The sequence below is a fragment of the Hevea brasiliensis genome, chromosome 17 (genome assembly GCF_030052815.1).
Source record: "Hevea brasiliensis isolate MT/VB/25A 57/8 chromosome 17, ASM3005281v1, whole genome shotgun sequence".
NCBI classification, from domain to species: Eukaryota; Viridiplantae; Streptophyta; class Magnoliopsida; order Malpighiales; family Euphorbiaceae; genus Hevea; species Hevea brasiliensis.
The window spans coordinates 20,530,140-20,551,861 of NC_079509.1; the positions used below are offsets into that span (position 1 = coordinate 20,530,140).

The 21,722-nt window shown below is 31.3% G+C and overlaps 2 protein-coding genes and 1 long non-coding RNA gene across 4 annotated transcripts; all 3 read right to left on the minus strand.

The window, feature by feature from the left end:
* Positions 1-969: 969 nt before the first annotated feature.
* LOC131175437 (uncharacterized) lies at positions 970-4,723 on the minus strand. Its single transcript, XM_058139770.1, has 4 exons — positions 4,056-4,723; positions 3,196-3,380; positions 1,682-1,759; positions 970-1,647 (listed from the first exon to the last, which is right to left on the minus strand). The coding sequence occupies exons 1-4, from the start codon at positions 4,573-4,575 to the stop codon at positions 1,237-1,239; spliced, it is 1,194 nt and encodes a 397-aa protein (XP_057995753.1). The 5' UTR covers positions 4,576-4,723; the 3' UTR covers positions 970-1,236.
* A 2,742-nt stretch (positions 4,724-7,465) lies between these two features.
* LOC131175380 (putative clathrin assembly protein At5g35200) lies at positions 7,466-14,754 on the minus strand. Its single transcript, XM_058139480.1, has 16 exons — positions 14,508-14,754; positions 13,730-13,854; positions 13,563-13,632; positions 13,322-13,419; positions 11,391-11,532; positions 11,198-11,298; positions 10,468-10,551; positions 10,251-10,301; positions 10,078-10,143; positions 9,922-9,987; positions 9,725-9,805; positions 9,555-9,632; positions 8,974-9,123; positions 8,790-8,865; positions 8,395-8,507; positions 7,466-8,237 (listed from the first exon to the last, which is right to left on the minus strand). The coding sequence occupies exons 2-16, from the start codon at positions 13,826-13,828 to the stop codon at positions 7,872-7,874; spliced, it is 1,641 nt and encodes a 546-aa protein (XP_057995463.1). The 5' UTR covers positions 13,829-13,854; positions 14,508-14,754; the 3' UTR covers positions 7,466-7,871.
* A 3,122-nt stretch (positions 14,755-17,876) lies between these two features.
* LOC131175447 (uncharacterized) lies at positions 17,877-20,052 on the minus strand. 2 transcript variants are annotated; one of them, XR_009145657.1, is made up of 3 exons: positions 19,653-20,052; positions 18,314-18,462; positions 17,877-18,083 (listed from the first exon to the last, which is right to left on the minus strand). It is a non-coding gene; the product is annotated as an uncharacterized LOC131175447 (long non-coding RNA). The 2 variants fall into 2 exon arrangements; XR_009145656.1 differs by lacking the exon at positions 17,877-18,083 and having other exon boundaries at positions 18,213-18,462.
* Between the last annotated feature and the right edge of the window lie 1,670 nt (positions 20,053-21,722).

Below are 21,722 nucleotides of genomic sequence, written 5' to 3' on the forward strand. Positions count from 1 at the left end.
AGTAAATAAGAATACATCTTATTTACTTAAATATATATAACATAATATAAGAAAAATGTATTTTTAAATATTTGCATAGTTTCAATTTATATCCTTATTTTAATTTTCTTGATTTTAAGGTTTATTAATTAATTAATATAAAAATTTATTTAAAATTTTGTATAAAAAAATTAATTCACTAATAATTATTTAACGAATATAAATAATGCACAATAACACTCGTTGGCTGTGTTCCTTCAGGCTGACCTGTGAAACACAAGTTTCGGAATTCCTTCTGGTCCCATGTCTATTTACTTTTTGATAGATGAATAATTGTTCATACACATAATATCATGCAGCCTTACTTTTTTTTTTTTTTAACTGAAAATTATCAAATTGCATCAAGAAGAAAACGAAGCATCCCAACGATGAAAGAACGAGGATCTCTCTTTCCAGAATCCAGATGAGTACAGAAAAATTAGACATAAAAAATAATGTAATTCAATTATGATACTATTGATTTTCCAGGTTTCTGCAAACTACAGTTTAATTTTGTATTGCCATAATTTGAAATCAAGAATCTTGAGATTTGCGACCAATCCTTTCTTTAGTTAACTAGGTAGAAGTCATGGTCATTTGCTACAATGAACAATAGGCTATATATAATCATATAGGCAAGCCAAGAATAAAGTATGAAGTGAATCTAAGTTTTGAGCAAAAATCTCTCAAGAGTGCTTCTTCCGTGATATTCATTTTGGCTTCCAAGTAGAGTAATAATTATGCTGACACAGGACTACAAAAACTTTCTACAATATTAACTGAAGCAATTGCTCTAACAAAAATTCCTGTCGACAAGAAGCATATTGATATTGATTATGAATACATTAGCAATTTGCAGAAGGTAAACAACTTATGATTACACTTTGCTCAAAATAAATTTTTTATTCAAATACTTACTAAGTAAAATAAAATTTTCAATATTTACAAGGATTGAGAGAGACTTCCTCTTACTCGAGCTTATAAGTTTGCAACATCTGTTTTTAACTTCTGAGTTCTGACAATTCAAGAATGCCTCTTACGCGTGCATGCGAACTCCGACATATAATCATTCAGTAAGAGTGACTTCATGAAGACAGAATTCTCAGTTTAAACATGTTTATTAAAAGGTTGAATTCCATAAATACAGGAACCAAACGTTGAAAAAAAAAAAAGGAGAAAACTTTACAATGAATCGGTAATAAAAAGTCGCTGGATTCCCTAATCAAAATCATCAACTTTAAGCCAATCATTGGACTCACCATCAGAATCCTTTTCACGGGAAATAGACTGCCTTGCTTTTTGCGGACCACCCCCAGCACCAGAACTTTCATTCAGCTGGACCCAATCAGTGGGTGAAGGAGCCCTGATAATGTCCTGTGCTTGCCTAGAACCGGATAGTCTACTTGATAGACCATTATCATCATCCTCCAAATCACTGAAGGACACATCCTCTTCAATTTCATGTTCCAGCCTTTTCTGTCTATCCAGGATTGTGCCAGTATCAATCTGTGTCTCTTTCAACCATTGATCCGCATTCTCGTAATTGTCAATTTCTAACCTTCCAGTTGCATTTGCAATGTCAGTGACCTCCTTTTCCCTAGATGAGATATTCTCTTCTTCTCTCATGGACTGAGATGCCCTCTTGTGATGTATTATGTGTAGCAGAATTCTCAGAGCTCTCCACCTTCACATTTCTCTTGTTCTGTAGCTGCCGCAGAAGTACGCTTCTTGTTTCAACTATCTGCAAGCCAGCGTTGTAATCAAAAGACTTTAGTCCACATTAATCAGATAGTAGTAGCACTGCACAAAGGAACCAAGTGGAATACAAATTTCTCATGTGACATCTAAATGAATCTCAAGTTCCATAATACATAATCAAATGAAGAATCCAATCAACATTCCACTGATTGACAGTAACAGATATTCAGATTTTAGAACTTCCAAATCTTTCAAACCTGTTTGTAAAAATGAAAAGGAAATGCCTAAAAAACCAGCATTTCACCGCAATTAAGTATAACGGTCAGACTAGCTTACCTAGATTCTTTCAACAAATTATTATTACGAAGTTGGAGTCGGAGACAAAGTAAATTACCATTTTCCAATTTTTGAGGAAACACAGAGCAAACAGTAAACATCAATTCCATCATGAAGAATGGAGAATACCAAAAGAAAGACCCTCAAAAGAAAGTAAACTTCTATAATTTAAATATGGAAACCTAGCCTTTCACTTTCCCAGGGCTGAGTTAAGAAGTAACCAAGCCATGATACCCAATTGACCAAACCACCCAAATGTTTGTGCTCAGAATTCTCCTACCTAACCTTCCCTTGATCTCCCCTCTTCTTTTTCTCTCTTTCTTTTTATTCTTCGCTTTTTTTTTTTTTTAATTTCTTTTAACATCCAGTCTGAACCATAAGATCTTCAGTTATGACTTATGATACCCAATGCTGAGATTGAAACTAGTCCCATTACAATAGAACTGGATTTCAAGTTCTAATTATCACTGTAAGTTAGTAAGTGCCACAAAGAAGACTAATCAACGCACAGACAGGAAAATATGCGACTGAAGGAAATAAAGCCGTATTGCACCCAAAAGGGTGATAACTGATTAAGCATATCCTGATCTAACCTTCAATCATCAGTCCAGGCCTCAAGGAGATCAACATCATAATGCTTGAATTTGATAGCTCAGACATCCAAATATGTGATCATACAAACACATAACAGTCAGAAACCATTTAACCTCCATATAAGTTGCTCTTGGCTGACTGCAGCTAAGACTGCATGTAACTAATATAGTATTTCTTGATGCTTGGTAGAACATAACACATGTAGCAAGTTTAAAAACAAATGAATAATAAAATGTAAAATCATCGGGTTGTAATAATAATTCACGTAGGATATTATCATATTCTACAATTCAATTATAACAAGCATCCATAATTGTCTCATTCATATTATGGCCAGAGAAGCTTCATAAGACGCTGTTATTTTTACTCAGATAAAATGATAATTGATCAAATTCATGTGATAAAGTGTGAGGCCAAAAGCAGATTGTTTGTAGGCCTTTACTATACACACACAACAATTTTAGAGGAACAAGAAGAACGCAATGAATGCATTAAAGTAAACAGTAAATAAATAAAGAGAGGAAAAAAATATGAAAATAAAACTCTTGCCTGGGGAGTTGATAGAATCTCAAAGTCATGTTCATTCAGTCTTGGCAGTAACAATATAAAATATATCATCCAAAATTGTTCATCCTCCATATAACTATGAATGTTAACTCTAAGAGCTGTAAGACCAGGAACCATTTGCTCAACAGTTGAAGCATGTTCTCTCTGAGCATCAGACATTTTAAAATCTGCAATACAACAGACCAAGATTCAATGTCATTCAACTCTTCTACCTTTTTTTTTTTTTTTTTTTTACAATGATCAAAGGTATCAGTATCCATGTATCTCTTCCAATTAGAAAAGAAAAAAGATAAACTATGTAATTTGGCCAGATAACTTACATCCACATACACAAAACCCACAAAACCTCAATGGCTACATTTAATTCATTCTCTTTTTCGTTTTACAGAAGGCATAAATGCCCATATATATAGCCATAGAAACAATGTATATATGGTATCCAACTGAAACAATGTATATATGGTATCCTACTAACTCAATCACAATAATACACAACATACACAAAAGGCCAATATGGGATAAATAACCAAAAATCAATACATACTATTAATAGATTTTTCAGATGTCCTTCCAAATATAGTAGATGAACCAGCAGCACTGGCAAACATACAGGAAAGCTCCATATCTTCTCAACCATTCCCCCTTCGACCCCCACCAACCCCCCCCCAAAAAAGTCTTATTGTACTACTTATTATACTATGTAACTGCAATACACTACCCACACGCATTAATGAATTCTTTTATTGCCAAACCTGGAGAATTGTTAAGTTCAAATTTCAAGGAGCAATAAGTTTAAATGATTCTATAAACATGTAGGTGAATTAAATTAAAAAAAAAATTACCATTTTCTAGTGACAATGGAAAATCAGTCCAGCATTCAGGTCTCATCGAAATCTCCTGAACAAAACCAATAACGTCCTCTGTAATCCCCGGCACATAATCATCTTCATCTTTTTCCTCATTATTATCACTTTGGAATTGCAAAAAGCTGGAGGTAAATTTGGAGATCTCGCTAACAGCTTTATTGCTGGAGAGTAAAGACAGACCACTCCTTAAGCTACCTCCTATTTCAGCAAGATCATTTCGGATCCCAAGGAGAGCTTGCGACTGTGACGATAGAGAAGAAGAATCATCCGATGGCAGTGACTTATCTAGAGAAGAGGACGACGGCGGTGACGGAGGCGGAGCCAGAAAGTTGGCGACGCCACGCAATTGGCGGCCAACGGACTCCCCGATGACGGAAAAGTCCTGTTTAACTCCTCCGCCACGAATCGTGGGGCTATCATGTGGGTGTGAAGATGATGGAGAAGAAGATGAAGAATCTGGATCGTCGGATTGGAGAGACTTGAAGAACCAATACATATTTTAGGTGGAATTGAATTAGGGATTTGTGGGAGAGGACATCAGAGAGAGATTGATTGCGCGAAGCCCTTCCTGTTTTGGATTTTTAGGTAGCTTTTGGGTTTCTTACTTTGCTTTGATATTTTCTTTTTAATTCTCTTTCAACAATCATTGTTTTCTCTTCTTTTTTTCTTTTTTAATAATTTATTTAGTATTTATCTTGCCAGTGTGGCTTGATCCTGCCACGTCATCAGCCATGTAATTTGCGATTTTGCTGCTAAATAATCTATCAAATAATTCAATTCATTTAATAAATAAAAATTTTACTCACTTAAAAATTATTTTTTGAATTGTATTTTTATCAATAATTATATATTAATAATGTAAAGAAAAGAATACTAATTTTGGAACAATAATAATTTTTATTTAAGAGAAATAGAAAATAAGATAGAATTTATAGTTTAGATCTTAATGTTGGTAGATTTTTCACACCAAATTATTAATTAATAAATAATTAGCTATATAAATAAATATAAAGATTTTAATTTATTAATAAAATATATTTATATAATTAAAATAGTTCATATATAAATACACCCCCAAAAAAAAATTATATATATATTCTTTATTTTAAATTCAATGACAAGCTTTTCAAACATAAAAAATAAGTACTATGTACAATATTAATTTTATTGAATATATAAGTGAATATTATTATATATTTTCTGAAATAAATATAATAAAATAATTATATATGTTCTGAAAATAAATAAAATATTTGGGTATCGTTGAGATTTAGGATTAGTTGTATGGTTGAGAATTATTATTAACGTATTGATTGTAATATCTGTATTAGTAATTTTTTTTTAATTTTAAAATTATTTTTAAATAAATAAAAATATTATTTTATTAAATTAAATAAAATTTTTATTTTGATTAATTTCCCTTCATATATATATATATATATATATATATATATATATATATATATATATATATATATATATATATTAAAATTACATATCACTTCGGTTACATTATATACACTTATTTTATTAGATATTAAATTTAAAATGAAATAGTGATAAATATGAGAATTAAAAATATAAATAGAGAAAAAAATTTTAAAAATATTAAGGGAAAATAATTAAATATATTATTTATTTATTAAATATTTTTTATCCATTAAAAAAATTATTAAATTATTGTAAATATGAAAAATAATTAAATAAATTAATAAAATTAAAAGAATTGATTAAAACTAATAATAGTGAAAACATTTGAATTATTCTTATCAATTAATAAATTTAATTATTTCAATTAAATTTATTATTAAAATTAAAAATAATATAAAAGATATAAGATGAAACTGATAAAATCTTTAGATTTGACTAAATCTGAAAATAAAAATTGAAGAATTTAAATTAATTTTTTTTATCATTTAAACTTTATAATAATAATAATAATAATAATAATAATAATAATAATAATAATAATAATAATAATAATAATAATACTATTATTATTATTATTATTGATCTAGTAAATTTATTTTTATGTATTAATCAAAATTAGTAATTTTAAAATATAATATTATTATATTACGAAATATTTTACTTTTTTTAATTTTGTACCTTTTTCACAGTGATAATATAGAACTTAAAAATATAAATTTTGAAATAATAAAATAATGGATATTTTAAGAATTAATCCTTATTTACTTATTATAGATTACAAAGACAATTTTTTAAAAATAAAAAGAAAAAAAAATGAATAGAACCCGAACCATGCATTAAAGCAAATTTAAAAAATAAAAAATAAAATTTCTTTTTATCTCAATTGTGCAAATTAATATTGAGTAAATTATTCTCAAAATGAGGCAATTATTAAATTGTTTTTTTAAGTTACTTGTGATTGAAAAAAAGGATTAAATTAATTTATTTTGGTAAATGCGATGACGTATCAACATCGCTGCTCTTTTCATCCAATTCACTGTTCAGTGCTCCAGGACAAGCCATTCTCTCCACAGCTTATTTCTTCAAAAATAAATTTAAAAAAAAAAGAAAAAAAAGTTTTACATATTGTTAGAAAGTAAAATTTTACAGAGTATAATATATAAATAATTGGGTAAAGTCAAAATTAACTACTAAGTGATGCAGAAGAGAAATCTATAATAATTAAAATATTAATATAATTCTTATATAATAAAAATTTTTAAACTTTATTAATTTTATAATAATTAAAATTTCTAAATATTATGTTTGCATCGAACTGATTTGATCTTATAAATTTGAATTTGAACGAAATATATTGTTTAAATATTCTAGGTTTGAATTTAGTTCAAATTTCATATATTCATAATACAAATTTAGATTTAAAATAACTATTTTTAGAATATCAGGTATTTAAATGAAAATTTATTTTACTAGTCAAATAAAAGATATTCACATTTATGAATTTAAAATTCTAAATTTTAAATCAAATTTAAATTTTAAATTCAAAAACAACCAAATAGAATTCTCCTCATATAGCATCACTTATAGTTATTCTTTTATAACCCTTATACTTTGAAAAATCAAACTCCTTAATTCCTCCATTAAATTTCTATCAAGGGAAATGTTAGTTAACTTGTTTAAGCCTTAATCAAAGGAATTAAATAGGATGAATGGTTAAAATTACAGGGATTAATCAGTATGAATAGTTAAAATTTTATAGACTATGCAGTATAAGTATTTAAGGCTAAAGCAAGGATATAATAATTAGATTTTTAAAAAATAGCAATTAAATAGTTAATTTTCACAAACTAAAAAGACTTAATGATAATTTACCCTTGATAATTTACCCTTAATAATTTCTTTCTGGTGGCTAAATGCCTTCATCCACGTAATAATGTGATTAGAAAACAAAGAGATTCCGAGAGCCACAAATCAAACCTGTTGTCTCTTCATTACATTACATTAATGTGGTAATAATCACAAAGATTACAAATCATTTCTATCATCTATGAGTAAAATTTAACAGCGAAAAGAATAACAAGATATAATTCCTGCTTATGTTTAATCAACAACAAAGCAGGTTGATGAAACTTAAGTAGTTTGAAAAGCAAAGCATTATTACTAATCACTAATTCAAAGCTTTCCTCCCGCTCATTATTGAAAGAAGAAGAATCTCATTCTAACTGACTACTGAACACATACACAAACATATTGTACACAACTGTCGACTCTTCCCCAATCTCAAAATCTAAAAGTTGATCAATTCGCACATCTTTCTTCCTCATGTTTCCAGATAAAGAATGTGTCTGGCTTGCAAAGCTTCTATCTAAAGCCTGAATATGGATTATAGGCTTGAACAGGTGGCACACCTGAGCCATATGGATGGACACTAGCTCCGTAAGGATTGCCGAAGGGATTTGAAGGCGGCTGTTGTGGGCCCATCATCATCATCATCTGCTGCCGCTGCTGCAACATGAAAGCCTGCTGTTGATTGGTCATTGCAGCCATCTGCACTGAATGTGGTGCAGCTACTGCATTGGAGGCAAAGAAAGGATCATGTGCAGTTGTTTGCATCATGGGATTAACCATTGGGGCTGGCTCCCAAGGATTGTAGCTCACAGGCTGATTGTTTCGTCTAATTGCATCATCGTATAAGCTGTCTAATGTGAGTTTATCTAGCCCTCCCGCCTTGTTAATGGAAATGAATGAGTCGGGTTAGTCAACATAACCACAACAACACAACCACATCTTTTGTGCATATGAGCATTTATTTAAAATAGTCAACATCCAACTGATACTGTTCTACTAAGATATTAAGAAATAGGATAACTAATAGCAGCAGTACCAGTTTGCTAGCAGTTGCAGCACTATCATTCGAACTTGGAGCTGTAACAAGTGCCAGTTCCCATCCTGTGGTACCATTTGCATGACTTGGGATGGTTGTACTTGTTTGGTCAGCTGCAATAGCAGAACCACGCAAAAACATTAGAACTTTTTACACCTGTAAACAAACTATTAATATAGTTTGTCCAATCAAATCTTATTACATGCTCTTAGTTTATTTTTGTTTCTTGATGTTTTGAAGATTTGTTCCTCCTAACATTAACTTTCAAAATATTACTCATAACAAAAATTACATTTGCTGCTTTTATCTCGTTGAATTCCAAAACTAAGGTGAAATATTGAATTTTAGGTCATACTTCAGCATGTAAATTAAGACGGACAGCTAGAAAAACTTACAAACTGGAACAATAGCTAGAGCCAGGGCATTCTTCTCATCCAGTTCTGAAGCAGCTGGAACAGGATCATCCAAGGCCTAGCAGTCAAAAAGAGAGGAAAGAGCAGCATGTAAGGAAACTACAAAATGTTCAGGATGCTCTCACAAGAGGAATACACTCTTCAAGGAAACAGTTCATAAACTTACCAACAAATCAGGTTGTTCAACAACTGGCTCTTCAACTTTTACTGGTTCAGGTGGAGGTGGCGATGGTGGACGTTCCTCCTTCACCTCTGGTTCCTTTTTGTACTCTATAGCTAAGATTTCTTTTGGGGCAGCAATTTTATTGTCAGAAACCTGCTCGAGTAATGATTATATTGTCAAGGAATGATTATTGTGAGATCTGGGCAGAACTGCTAACAAATATGGGCAGGTGGACATCTACTAGGAAATAAGAGCTTCACAAATTATTACAAGGAATGGCACATATGCACAACATCACATGACATTAACAACACTTCTACCAATCTCTGATTCATGAAAGTTAGAAAGTGAAGTCAATAACATCACATTACTGACAATGCTCGAATGCCTTGTGCAATATGAACAAACAAAAATGGTATCTTAATCTTTTAAGATATCCTACCATAGACAAGGCTTTTTCTGTATATGACCACAAGCTATTTTGATCAGTTTATATAGTATCCAATGATCAATGATATCTGATGTTATTTTGCTGCTCTGATCTTCCCATCAACAAAAACCCATTAAACATAGTTTCTCTGTACCTGATCTTTGCGAACCGTGGACATCCGTGGAGCTTCTCGCACATACTCTTCCATGGTTTGTAGGAATGATGCAGGAGGCTTTATTAGCAACAATAAAATTAATTAAGAAGTTTTTTGTAGAATAACAAAGAAGCATTATTCCAGAAGACACCAAGAGCGAGAATATGAACCTGCTCAATCTTAATAAATCTTTCTCCACGCCCAATATCCATACTTTTACATATCTCATAAAATTCTGAAAGTCTCTCTGCCTGAATGCATAGATAGTTCAAAAGCATGCCCATCAAAATAGTTTTTTTTTTTCTCACCAACAATAACATATGATCTAACTGTCATTGGCTTGTTGCACAGAATCCCAAAAAATTACCTGCTGACAAGCTCTCCAATATATATCCAAAGCCCTCAAGGAATCATGCCGTTGCATCTCAAAGAACTGCCATCAGTAATATTACAGTAAGTAGATGATTTTCTGAATGGTCCTAGATTCTGCTCTTAAAAACCAAGTTCATTGGTTAGTGATTACCTTGTCAACCAAATTGGCAGTACCATCGCTTATAGCTTGATAGATTTTAACACTTTCAGAAGCAACCTATTGTTGACAGATAATGAGAGGACAAATTATATAACAATTGAATGACATCCCCACATCAATCCAGCTAGCACAAAGGACAAGCAAGATTTACAAATTCCACTTACCAATGAAAGTGCTAACTGAATGACAAAGTTATTAACTGCTGCCCCTTGTGGCTGCACCAAAGATATGAGAATTCCTCATTTCAGTTAAAAAAAAAAAACTGATGGAAAACTGAAGATTAAATTTAGGCCTTGTGAGGCTCACTATTTGCATTTAACAATGAGATGCCATTCTATTGCATAAATCCACCAAAAAGATTTGTACATATTCAATAATTACCTGACAACCAAGAACACGGAAAAGAAGTTGTTGCAAAGCAGGCAGCTGCTCCAGCAACTCAGCAGTATCCAGATCTTTAGTCCTCTGCATCAAAGTTTTATCAATATATATCCAGAAACAGTTTGTATTCACCAAAAATTTAAGGCTAGCAAGCAAACAAATATGTTATCTGAGGATGACAGGAACTGAAATAAAGTTGCAAGAATTACATCTCGACTCAGTAAACCAAAATTTCCCGACTTACAAATGTGCACTTTTGTATGTAAATAAGTAAATGTGATAATATTCAAAAAGGAAAGAAAAAAATTATTGAAATATGCAACTGTAGCAAATGTGAGGTTACAGGCTTGTCTTCCGAACAAATTTTTAATGGTATATGATGCTATGATATAAAACTAAACCCAGCACATGCCAGAGACAGATATTGTAGTGGCTGCTTTAAAAACAAGGCAATTTATTTCACAAAAATGAGTCCAAGTAACAATCTAACTAAAAGCAAATTTTAAACAAATTCATGCATAGAGTTCACTTCAAATTGACTTCTCTCCAGCATGGGGTCCTCTCTTTTTTCCTAGATCATAAACTAATATCCAGGAGATTGAAAATCCATATAGCTCATATCAAATCATCAAATTATGAGATGGAAACGCAATTAATTCTCCCTGAAAATAAAAATAAATTGAAAACAATGATAATAGAGGTGCCAGTGAAAATAAATTAAAGTTCTTACAGGTCGATCCGTCTCAACATCATACTTCAGAACACGGAAGCATTCCAGCCTTTCCTCCAAAAATAAGGCATAGGTGCGAACCCAGGCAGAATAATCCCATGCTGCCCAGGATGCAACACTAGATGTTAAACAATCATTTAACAAAATAATCCATTCAAAAAGAACAGAAAAAATTGTAAAAGAAAAAAGATACCATTTGGACTGGAATCATCTTTGAAATGAGACATGCTAAGCATATGACTCCTGCTTCGTCCATAATTAATGAGTTCCTCATGAAATGTGGGGTCCACTTCTCTTAAAGCACGGTGAATAACAATAAAAGTTTTCAATGCAACCTAAGAACCAACCAACAGTCAGGCACACATATTATAGTGAAATGCACAGAGATACATTGACAATGTGCACACATGACAAGATTATACGAACATGAGACCCATTGAAGCATCAATCTCTAAGAATAACAAATAATGAGCAACCAAACCAATGATACACAGGTTTTGATTAATTAACCACATGACTTAAAAATAAAAGAAAATAAACCACTGCTGACATGATCTAAAGTGTTCAAAGCTTCACAACTATTGATATGGACTAATATGCGCCTCACAAGATGATGATAAGTGGCACCGCTAGCTCCCCTGCAGGACATTGATGTTTGACTTGAGAGTTCTACAACAAAGGATGGGAAGGACTCGAGTTGATTTGGTCCCCTACTCCAACTCTCTAGACTTGGATCGGCATTCCTGACTTGGATTCTTGCATCCTTAAAGGACATTGGCCAATCATGACAGACCAAACATCAAGCTCATCAAAACCTACCTCATGTCAGTTCTTAAAAGGTGATCAACCACAAAGAGCAACTCACACTAAGGTAGGAGATTGGCAGCATGTTGACCACTGATTTAACATAAAACATTCTGCAAATAAATGAAACATGCACCAAAGTATGCAAGAAGATATCTCAAACATGGAGTCTAACACAAGTCACTCGGACACTCCAGAGGCACCTAGCAAACCATATCATGCTAACCACTCGACATCTCCATGATTACACCTACTCCTAGCTAGAGAGTGCCACCTGTCTCAATCACCATACTTCTAAGCATATATAAATTCTTCTCCGAGCAGTCTAACAAGGTACAGAAAGTCCTAAAGTAAGAATAACATTCTCATTTACATTAAGCCTAATACAAAATCAAGAGCTCTTACTCAGTCAATTACTAACTTAACTATCGGAGGCTCCACATCAAAGGCCCCTCAAGCGGTCATCTTATAAGAGTTCAAACATCCCTACACCATCAGAGGTCCTTTGCTTCAATCCATCCACAAAGACAACTACTACATGCCACTCTTGAAGGAACATGCCCATTTTTCTATCCCACTTATTTTATGTTTATTTCTAATTTTATATTAAGTTTCTATTATTTTATATTTATTTACTAACATAATCATCAAAGGTCCTGTGACAGGGAGGACCACGCACCGCTTCCTTCTAGCTTGTAGGGTCACACATGGCGAGATCCTAATCGTGATTTTTTGACCCATAACAACTATAATCCTCTATTAAAAATTTAAAATGCTCTGTTTTAGAGCAAGATGGACATGATGACATATGAAAGAAATATCAATCAATTTCATGTACAAATATGATATAACATATCACCAAATTCTTCATTTGTTTGATCATTTGAAAAAGGAAAAACTATTTCCATTCATTCCTAGCAAGGAGAATATAAAATTTCATACAAAATTTGATGGGTATTTTGGCTTGTTTACATCAATCTCTCTAGCCAGGTATGCAATAAAGTCACTCAAATTATTACCCAGAGGCTCCTTTAGAATTCTAATTTCCCATGATTGTCCAGGTCAAGTTTAAGGATAAGAGAAAGTCAAACCACTTGCCAGCATTTATCCATTCACTATACCTGATGTTATTCCAGCATAAAGAGCAATTCTGATAAATAGTAGAGTACTTTGAACATGAAAAGAGCACTAATACAGATTCATGGGAGCCTAATTTCCAAGACAAAAGAATGAGAAAGCAGCAACATAGCTTTCATTTGCTTTTCGTGATTCTATAAATAGCTATTCCATCACAGAATATTATCAATGTGATGCACATACCGCCCAGTTATGTGTTTTTGATAACCTTCTAGCAAGAGCATGAATGCAATAAGCAACATCAGCTCGAGGCCTAGTAGCTGAAACAGCGGCAAAAACAGCTGCAAAAGGAAATATAAAACAAACACGTAAGCTCCCCCATTCATCAATTGTTTAATATACAGTGCACCAAACTTATTACAGGCTCAGTAAATGTGCAGGTTTTATCTTTGATAGGAGCAATCGAGGGGAAGAGAGCATCCACCTCTAATGTGTTTTTCCTTTGCAGGTCGCTCAACATGATTTGTGGCCTTAACTATGGCAATGTCCAATTCCTGAAAAATTAAAAACCAACCAAAATGATGAAAAACATAAAATCAAACTTGTACTGACCTTAGGCACAAGTACATAATCACTCATAACTAAGCCTACCTTGTAATCACTATTTACTTTGGCCAATGAAACAGTGGTTGTGTCCTTAAGGGCCCCAAGTGCTTTCCTTAAGCTTTTCTGCGTACCACCTCCTGACATTCTCTCTCCCTCCCAATCACAAAATTCTGCAAACAACCACCAAATAATCTACATCAGTTTTAAAAAAATCTTCCAGTCCCCCAAAACACAATTCACTCTTCACAACAAAACACCATGGTTTAGACCCTTTGACTTTAAGCTTACCATTGGGTTTTTGCATAACATGAATTTAGATCCAATGGCATAGCCATTCATCAACGAACTCATTAACATCAACACTTAGAAAAACAAACTTAGAAAAACAAACCCCAAATTATCAAGAGATTAAGAGGGTTGATTAATTTCTTTCTATTTTTTTAAAAAATAAAGATCAAGTCATTATATGAGCTCTGAGCTTGACCAATTTCCAGCAAAGTGAAATGAAATAAAGCAGAGAAGAAGCACACAAAATCATCCTATCGAAAAAAACATAAAAACCACGAAATTAAATATCAAAACAAACAACATTAACAAGCACGTAAAAAATTCCATAACTAAGCAACACCAAAATTCCATCTAACATATAGAAAACCTTTCACAAATCACCAAAAGATCTAACCAAAACGACCCACATATAAAAAAAAAAATTAAAAACAGAAAAAAGAACGAGAAGAAGAACCTAAGCAATTGAAGGATTGCATTAAGGAACACACCAGCACACTCATATAAACAAAGATAGAGATCAGAGAGCTGATATTACCGGAGGGTGGATTGAAGAGAGAGAGAAGAAGAAGAAGAAGAAGAAGATGATGATGATGACGATGATGAAGAGGAGGTGGCCGGTGGAAGTGAAGGAGAAAAGTCGACCAAATGAGTTGAGAGACTCCGGTTCGGTTGGGTCGTCGGCGTCGTAGGCAATTATATTCTTTTCTTTATTGTTTTTTATTTAAATAATATAAATATTTTTTTGGTTTCTTAATTTTGTGTCAGAATACGGCTCTGTAAGAAGCGGTACTGCCTCCCCTAAGTGGCGATGGGCGAAAATGATGGAATTTTGCTTCTCTACATTCTCTCCTATTTTACACTTGTACTCCTCCTGTCTTCTTCTTTTGCCACGTCATTTTTCTGTTTTCTTCAAAAAGTGTAAATTTTAAATAATTTAACTTTTCTTAAATTTTAATTTTAAAAAAAATCTTTTCATAAAATTTATACTTAATTATACGGGGAAATATCAATTAAAAATTGTTACGTTCTTTTTCTATTTGAAGATTATTATGCTTTTATATATTTTTATTTTAATATTTTAAAAACATTTTTTAAAATATAATTTTTAAAATTTAAATTATTATTTTTTACATTTTAAGATAAATGTTTAATTTTTTATATAATTAATTTATTGAAATGTATATAAAATTAATTTAAATATATAAAATTGGTGTGTAAATTTATAATTAAATATTTTTAATGATTATTAAATTTTAATTAAATTTATTATAATATAAAAATTAAAAAAAAGTAAAAATTTGAAATGACAATGGCATCTTAACGAGTTAAAAGTAAATTTGTAACGGTATAAAGGGTGATTGATGGAGAGAGAGAAAAGAAATTTTTTTTTTTGAATTGTAAAAAAAAAAAATCTCTGATGGTCATTGTCTCCTAGAATAAGGTCTGCTGTTAAATGATTTTATAAATTTATGATTAATCTCTCATAGAAAAGTTCTATCACCGGCTCATAATGAGTCTTTAAAAATTAATAAAAATAAATTATTTATTATTAATTTATTTATTTATTATAAATAAAAATAATTTTTAATTTTTAATTTTTAATTTTTAATGTCCATACAAGAAGTTAAACTGGGATTAAGCACCTTCAACTCTCGAGAATTACTACTGAGCCACCACGCTTTTTGGTGGGATTGGAAATGTTAAGGCTGCTCGACGTCGATGTTTGTATGAAATCTTGAGCAACAATAGAAAGGGCTAGTCGTTTAGAAACCGGAGAGACCGGCACTGCCAGCTAACGGTGAAAGACGCCAATTTTGAATATCTTTTATTGCATTATACCCCTGGTTTTCTACAATATTACCAAAGCAACCTGAAGTTTTCACTTTTTTTTTTTCCTAAAGAAATCAATTGGACCCACTTTAATGATTGTCATCATCCACGTACAGCTATCATGATTTGAAGGTCCTAGTCTGTGCTTAAATTCGAGTCGAAATTGCCGGTTTAATCAGTCTAAAACTCTAAATATGAACTCAATACGAATTTTAAGAAAAAAAAAAAGTTTTAAATCGGATTGGTTTTGATTCAGAATTGCTGGTTTAAACTGTCCAGTTTATAATTGATCGTAAACTCTGATTTCTAGTTAATTTAAGGTTCGAAACTGTTGACCGATCAATTGACAAGTTTATATGGACCAGTTTCGGTACAACTCACGGCCGAACTGGCTTTGGGGGTAATTATTTTTTATTATTTACAAATGAAAAATTTTCTATATTTTTAATTATTTTTAATGAAAAATAAAAATTAATTTAAAAAAATAAAGAATTATTTTTCATAAATAAACAAGTCTTTCTTTTTAATTTTACATTTGAAAATTTTGTACACATGAATATGAAATTCTATTTTTTATTTTTTAAATTTATTTTCAAAAAATTAGTTAAATTTTTTAGAAGTAAACAGACACTTAGTAATTTTATTGAAAATATAGAGAAAGAGAATATGGAATCTAGTTAATTTTGCACAAAGAGAGAATGAAAATGGATTTTTATTTTTATTATTTTTTTTAACATTTCTAATTATTTTTAATATTTTTATTAATTTTAATAAAATAGGATATGATGTGAAGAGAAATAAAAATTGAAGGGTTTAATTATAATTTATCAAGAAATAATAACAAAAATTTGTAAAATTAAGGGGCTTGAAAATAAATTTAGCCATAAATACAATAATAATATGAATATTTTTTTTTCATTAACTTTATTAGTCTGTTTTAATATTCAAAACTTATAACGATTATTATTTTATTTTAATAATTTTATATTAAAGATGATAAATATTATTATTTATAAATAAAAAGATTTAAATTTAAAATTTTTATATTCGTTGCATTTTTTAAACAGTAAAAAATTTAAATATTTAATTTCCTTTACTTTATAAAATATACGATTAATTATTTAATTTTTTTTTATTATACATAAAACACTTTACTAATAAATTAATAGAAAACGGAGGAGTAATTTACCTTATGATAAAATTACATAATTTATTAATTATTATTTGATTTATTGAATTTTTATTAAATTAAAAAAATAGCGGATAACATAAGTTAGTAATATAGCTTAGATCAAGAGGCAACGGTGTGACATGGTCACATCATAGTAGGTGCCACGTGGAAGACAGCTTCACCTTCCAGATGTGATTCTAAATTAGCCCACATGTGTGCCAGCAATACACCAAAACTACTAACTAAAAGACGATCATACCCTTGACATAAAATAAAGAGGAATAAAAGAAAACAGACAGCTGCCATGTTATTTGTTCAATGATAATTTTTGCAATTTCATACTACATTTATGTGGGTCCCACAGTAAGAGGCAAAGTGGGCTGATATGCGCCACCCACTTCCAAACTGGGGATCACGTGGCGTCGCCGGAACTGTGATTCACGGAATGATAACTCAAGTTGGAGTGCTGATTGTGGGCTCCACTGATGTTCTTACATTACCGTTGGATCACTTTTTGGACGTACAAGATTTGTTTCCGTTGTCTTCAGTGCAAAATTGGCAGCATTATTACACTGGATAGAACTTTGTTTTTTTTTTTAAAAAAAATTGTTTAGTGCTAATTGTTTAACTACTTTATTTCAAAAAATATTAATTAATTTTAATATTTTTATTAACCTCTAATCTCTTAAATCATTTTGAGAATTAGTTTGAATATCATTGAGTTCTTGTACAGTTTTAAATTACAGGTGAAAATATTCTTACCTTTTTCATTATAAAATAAAAGGAGTATAAATTTTAAGAGTTATAGACTATTTTATTACGGTGAATCAATTTATTTAACAATAATTTCTTTCCCACACAAAGTATCAAATCTATCATTTCTTCAAGATTTATCACGAAAGAATATACACAGACTTTTTATCTAAATTTATGTGTCCTGTGCTTTACTACAGCAGAGCAGTATATCACTCTTGAGATTCGGCCCCTTTTATCAAAGATACTCACTTGCATTTTGAAGTTATTTGGATAATCTTGAGGCTTGTTAGTCACGGCTTGGCTTTCTCTTATGAATACTTAATTTCTTTATTATAAATATGTTATCATCGGAATCTGCATCGTATAGACTAATAATTAATTTTATAAAATAAAAAGTTAAATAATATATATATTTTTAAATGGAATAAGAGAGGAGCAAAAGTAAATAGCAAAAATATATATTACTTGAATATGGTGTCTATTAATAATAAAAAATTATAAAATAATGAGTCAAATAGCTACAGCTATATAAAACGTAGAATAATTAAACCGCCCAAATGTAACCACAAATTTCTATTACCTACCCCATAGAGAGATGAAAATCATTGCTGATATCACCGAGTTGGACGATTACAGCCTAAAAACATACAGTGGAATAACTGATGGTTGAATCTTCTTCTTGACTTGTCTGTTTGTTCAATTTTGAAGCAAGAGATACCTGTCACGCCAACCTCTGTCGTTTACCGCATAAAAAATGTTAATCAATAAATAAATACAGAAAATAAATAAAATAACAATTGTAAATAAAACATGTTAAAATTTTATAATTCACTATAAAATATATATAAATAAATTATTTAATATCGTTGAAATACAGAAAAGTGGTAAAATTCTCAAGAAAATGTGTTCATAAGATAATATCTCATATGGTGGAATAATTTTCCATGTTCTGGAATCTAACAATCAGCAAGTGTTTCAGGCTAAAGATTGATTCTGTTTCTGGCTAGAAGCCAATTCAAACTTAGTCTGAACTTTTGTTGTCAAGTGGAACTGGTTAATATATCTGGACAAATTTTGGAATATAAGAAAACCGCCATTTAACTAATTGTTAGTTTAATAGTTTAGTGTACGTCTCATGGTGCACAAGGCCAAGACTCGGAGACTTTTACATTATGTTTAGGAGCACCTTTTTGAAGGCACACTTGACAATGGCCCAGTTTCGGTTCAATTTTTGAATCGGGCCAATTCTGTTTCAGATTCAAGAAAGAAGAAATTGCAACTAGGCTATATCTTGATTTCGAACCGGTTCATGAATTGAAACTGTTGACCTGATATAGTTCATGGTTCGAACCAACAAATGACTGAATCTATTTGAAGATAAGTTATGAATTTTTAAAGTAACAGGCACATGTGTATCTTAAATTGTAGAAAGGTCTTTTTTATTTAAAAGGAGGTTAAGATTTTTAAATATTTTAAATTCTTCAAGACTCCAACTTTTTCAACTCACTAAATTAACAAGTTGAGAAAATTTTAATACCTTATCATACTCTAAAGAAAACTTCCATGCACTCTATCCAAAAATAAGAGATGCCAATAGAACAGCTCACTATATCAAACTTGGTGTATGGATCCCAGGGACATCAAGCCAAAAAAGCATACACAGAGAATAAAGAGATAAATTTAATGCTTAAAGCTTGAATTGCATAGGTTAACTTGTTAGGTTTATCAGCTCCCTTTCCTACCCACCCCACCTATGAAAAGGGCTCAATGGGACGCGAGAATTAACAATCAATAAACAATGCTTTTCATTTTTTATTTTTATTTTTCATTGCAGATTATGGAATTCATACAAACAATCATTGAGAAAATTAATTGAAAAACAATTACAAATGTTACAGTCGATATTCTGACTAAGATGCCAACCTGTGATCCAAAATTGATGGTAATCTTTGAAATAAACCTTCAAGATCTCTTTACAGCAGTAGCAAAGCAAGGATGGCGGATGAACTCGAAACCTTCAGTGATGGGTCAAGGCTCCTATCTGGCAAATGATGATTAGCGCAACTCTATTGTGCTCCGTGACCATCTCCAATCTGCGAAGCTCAGCTATTCTTTTTGGGTCATTGGAAAACTAATTTGATCTCCTTAGCGATATTCTGAGCATCCTTGAAATAATTATACGCGACTCGGGTCTAGAGACAGATAGATCAATTAGGCTTTGCACATAGGATCATGAAACAATAAAAAGTTGAATGTCAAAAGACTACGCACAGAGAGACGAGCATAGAGTGTAGATTCTTTAAATGATGTATATGAAACATGGTCAGGGATGCAAACTTTTTGTAGAAGCTCAAAATGTTGCGTGAACCTCTGGAGAAAATGGTGTATGCCGTTAGAAAAAAGATACAAAACTGAGATATAGCATGGTAGCTTCCACAAAGGAAATGGTTAGATTTTGTCAAAGACGAATTAGGCTAATTGTTTTGCCTCTGCAAGTAAATGACTCATTCACAGCAGAGATATATCAACTAATTTCAAAGGGATCAGTTTTCTACGAAATGAATCCCATATCATGTTATTCATCAGATTCAAACTTTAATCTACAAGAGAAAAATAAAATGTATGTGCGGGCAGTATGCATTCTACCTCATGATCAGAATTAAATGGGCATGGACTCTGTAAAATCATCTGCTCATTCCTCAAAGTAGCAAGCAGCTAGAAAGATTGAAAAATTCGTTAGAGCATTTGAAATGACAATGATGAAGTAAAAAACATAATGTGGAGAATGGGCAGCATCTGTTTCTCACGTTCACCATGTAGGAATATTCACATCAATAAAAATTTGGAAAGCTTTATTTAGAGACCTGCAAATGTAGATTTAAGCCAACCACAATCCCAAAGCATGTGAAGTAGCTGGTGTGCAAATTATGCCCACAGCATTCTAATTATGCATTTATCATAGCTCATCAGACACAAACTCAGGGGTTGGGTTGTGTGAAGGGGTGATGGCACAATTACCAGTGTGAGCCCTTCAGCAAGGCATATCTGGCTCTGAAAATAAGACTGCAGGCAGGATCCTACTTTCCCTTAACAGATCCTTTGGAGAATCCTTTCTCTTCTTTCCCTTTAGTTTAGCTGGATGTAAATAAATGAAACAATTTGATTTTGGTGGAAACAGAATGCTAAAAGTATAGAAAATATCACATGCATATTAATTGCAATTTGTTATTTTTCCAACACAGAGTTCAATTACAAAGGAACTGACCAAGGATTCAAATCCCTTTGGCATGAATCTATCTCAGGATTTGTGTGAACTGAGTTCCTGGCTTACAATGAGAAAGCATCATATTAATGCATACACTCATTGGGTGAGAAAGCTTTCTCTGAACATTTCTTTTTTCTCTTTAACCCCTCCAAATTTCCATCCTCAGGATAAACCAGCAAAGAAGTGATTCAGAAACTTGCAATGTTTTTTTCTTTTTTAAATTTCATTTTAACTCCTAACTATAAAATAATTCTTAATAAATCGTAACAATCATAAACAAAATATAAATTATAAACATAAGATTCAACTATTACCCTAGTAATGGATACTGAATAAATAAATTCTCATAGATCTAAAAAAACGTGCCTGATACAAAGTTTAATTGAACTATGATAATAATTGAGAGAGACCATTTGATTCAATAAACTGATTTCTATTCTTTACTATTCTCGATTCACACACAAAACTTTAGTGATGAAAGACTTTCTTGAGATGATCCTAATGTCTCTAACTTTATGAAAAAGATTATATGTGACCTTATGGGTAGAGAGAGGACCAGCTTATATATTATATCCAAGACTTAATCTGATATGTCTATCAAGTATCCTTATACAATTAGAATTGAAATTTACTTTTATTAAAGTAATCCTTGTATTATTAGGATTTGTATTAATTAAAGTAAATATCAATTAATATCGGAACACATTAAAGGAATTGATTTTTGCCCA

Excerpts from the sequence above, each read along its gene's own strand:
- LOC131175437 (XM_058139770.1), bottom strand. The coding sequence starts at position 4,575 with ATGTATTGGTTCTTCAAGTCTCTCCAATCCGACGATCCAGATTCTTCA. Across the intron at positions 3,381-4,055 it reads TCCATTGTCACTAGAAAATG|ATTTTAAAATGTCTGATGCT; the intron begins GTAATTTTTTTT and ends GTTGTATTGCAG. Across the intron at positions 1,760-3,195 it reads AGATTCTATCAACTCCCCAG|ATAGTTGAAACAAGAAGCGT; the intron begins GCAAGAGTTTTA and ends GCTGGCTTGCAG.
- LOC131175380 (XM_058139480.1), bottom strand. The coding sequence starts at position 13,828 with ATGTCAGGAGGTGGTACGCAGAAAAGCTTAAGGAAAGCACTTGGGGCC. Across the intron at positions 13,633-13,729 it reads AAGTAAATAGTGATTACAAG|GAATTGGACATTGCCATAGT; the intron begins GTAGGCTTAGTT and ends TTAATTTTTCAG. Across the intron at positions 9,633-9,724 it reads GATTTATTAAGATTGAGCAG|CCTCCTGCATCATTCCTACA; the intron begins GTTCATATTCTC and ends TTGCTAATAAAG.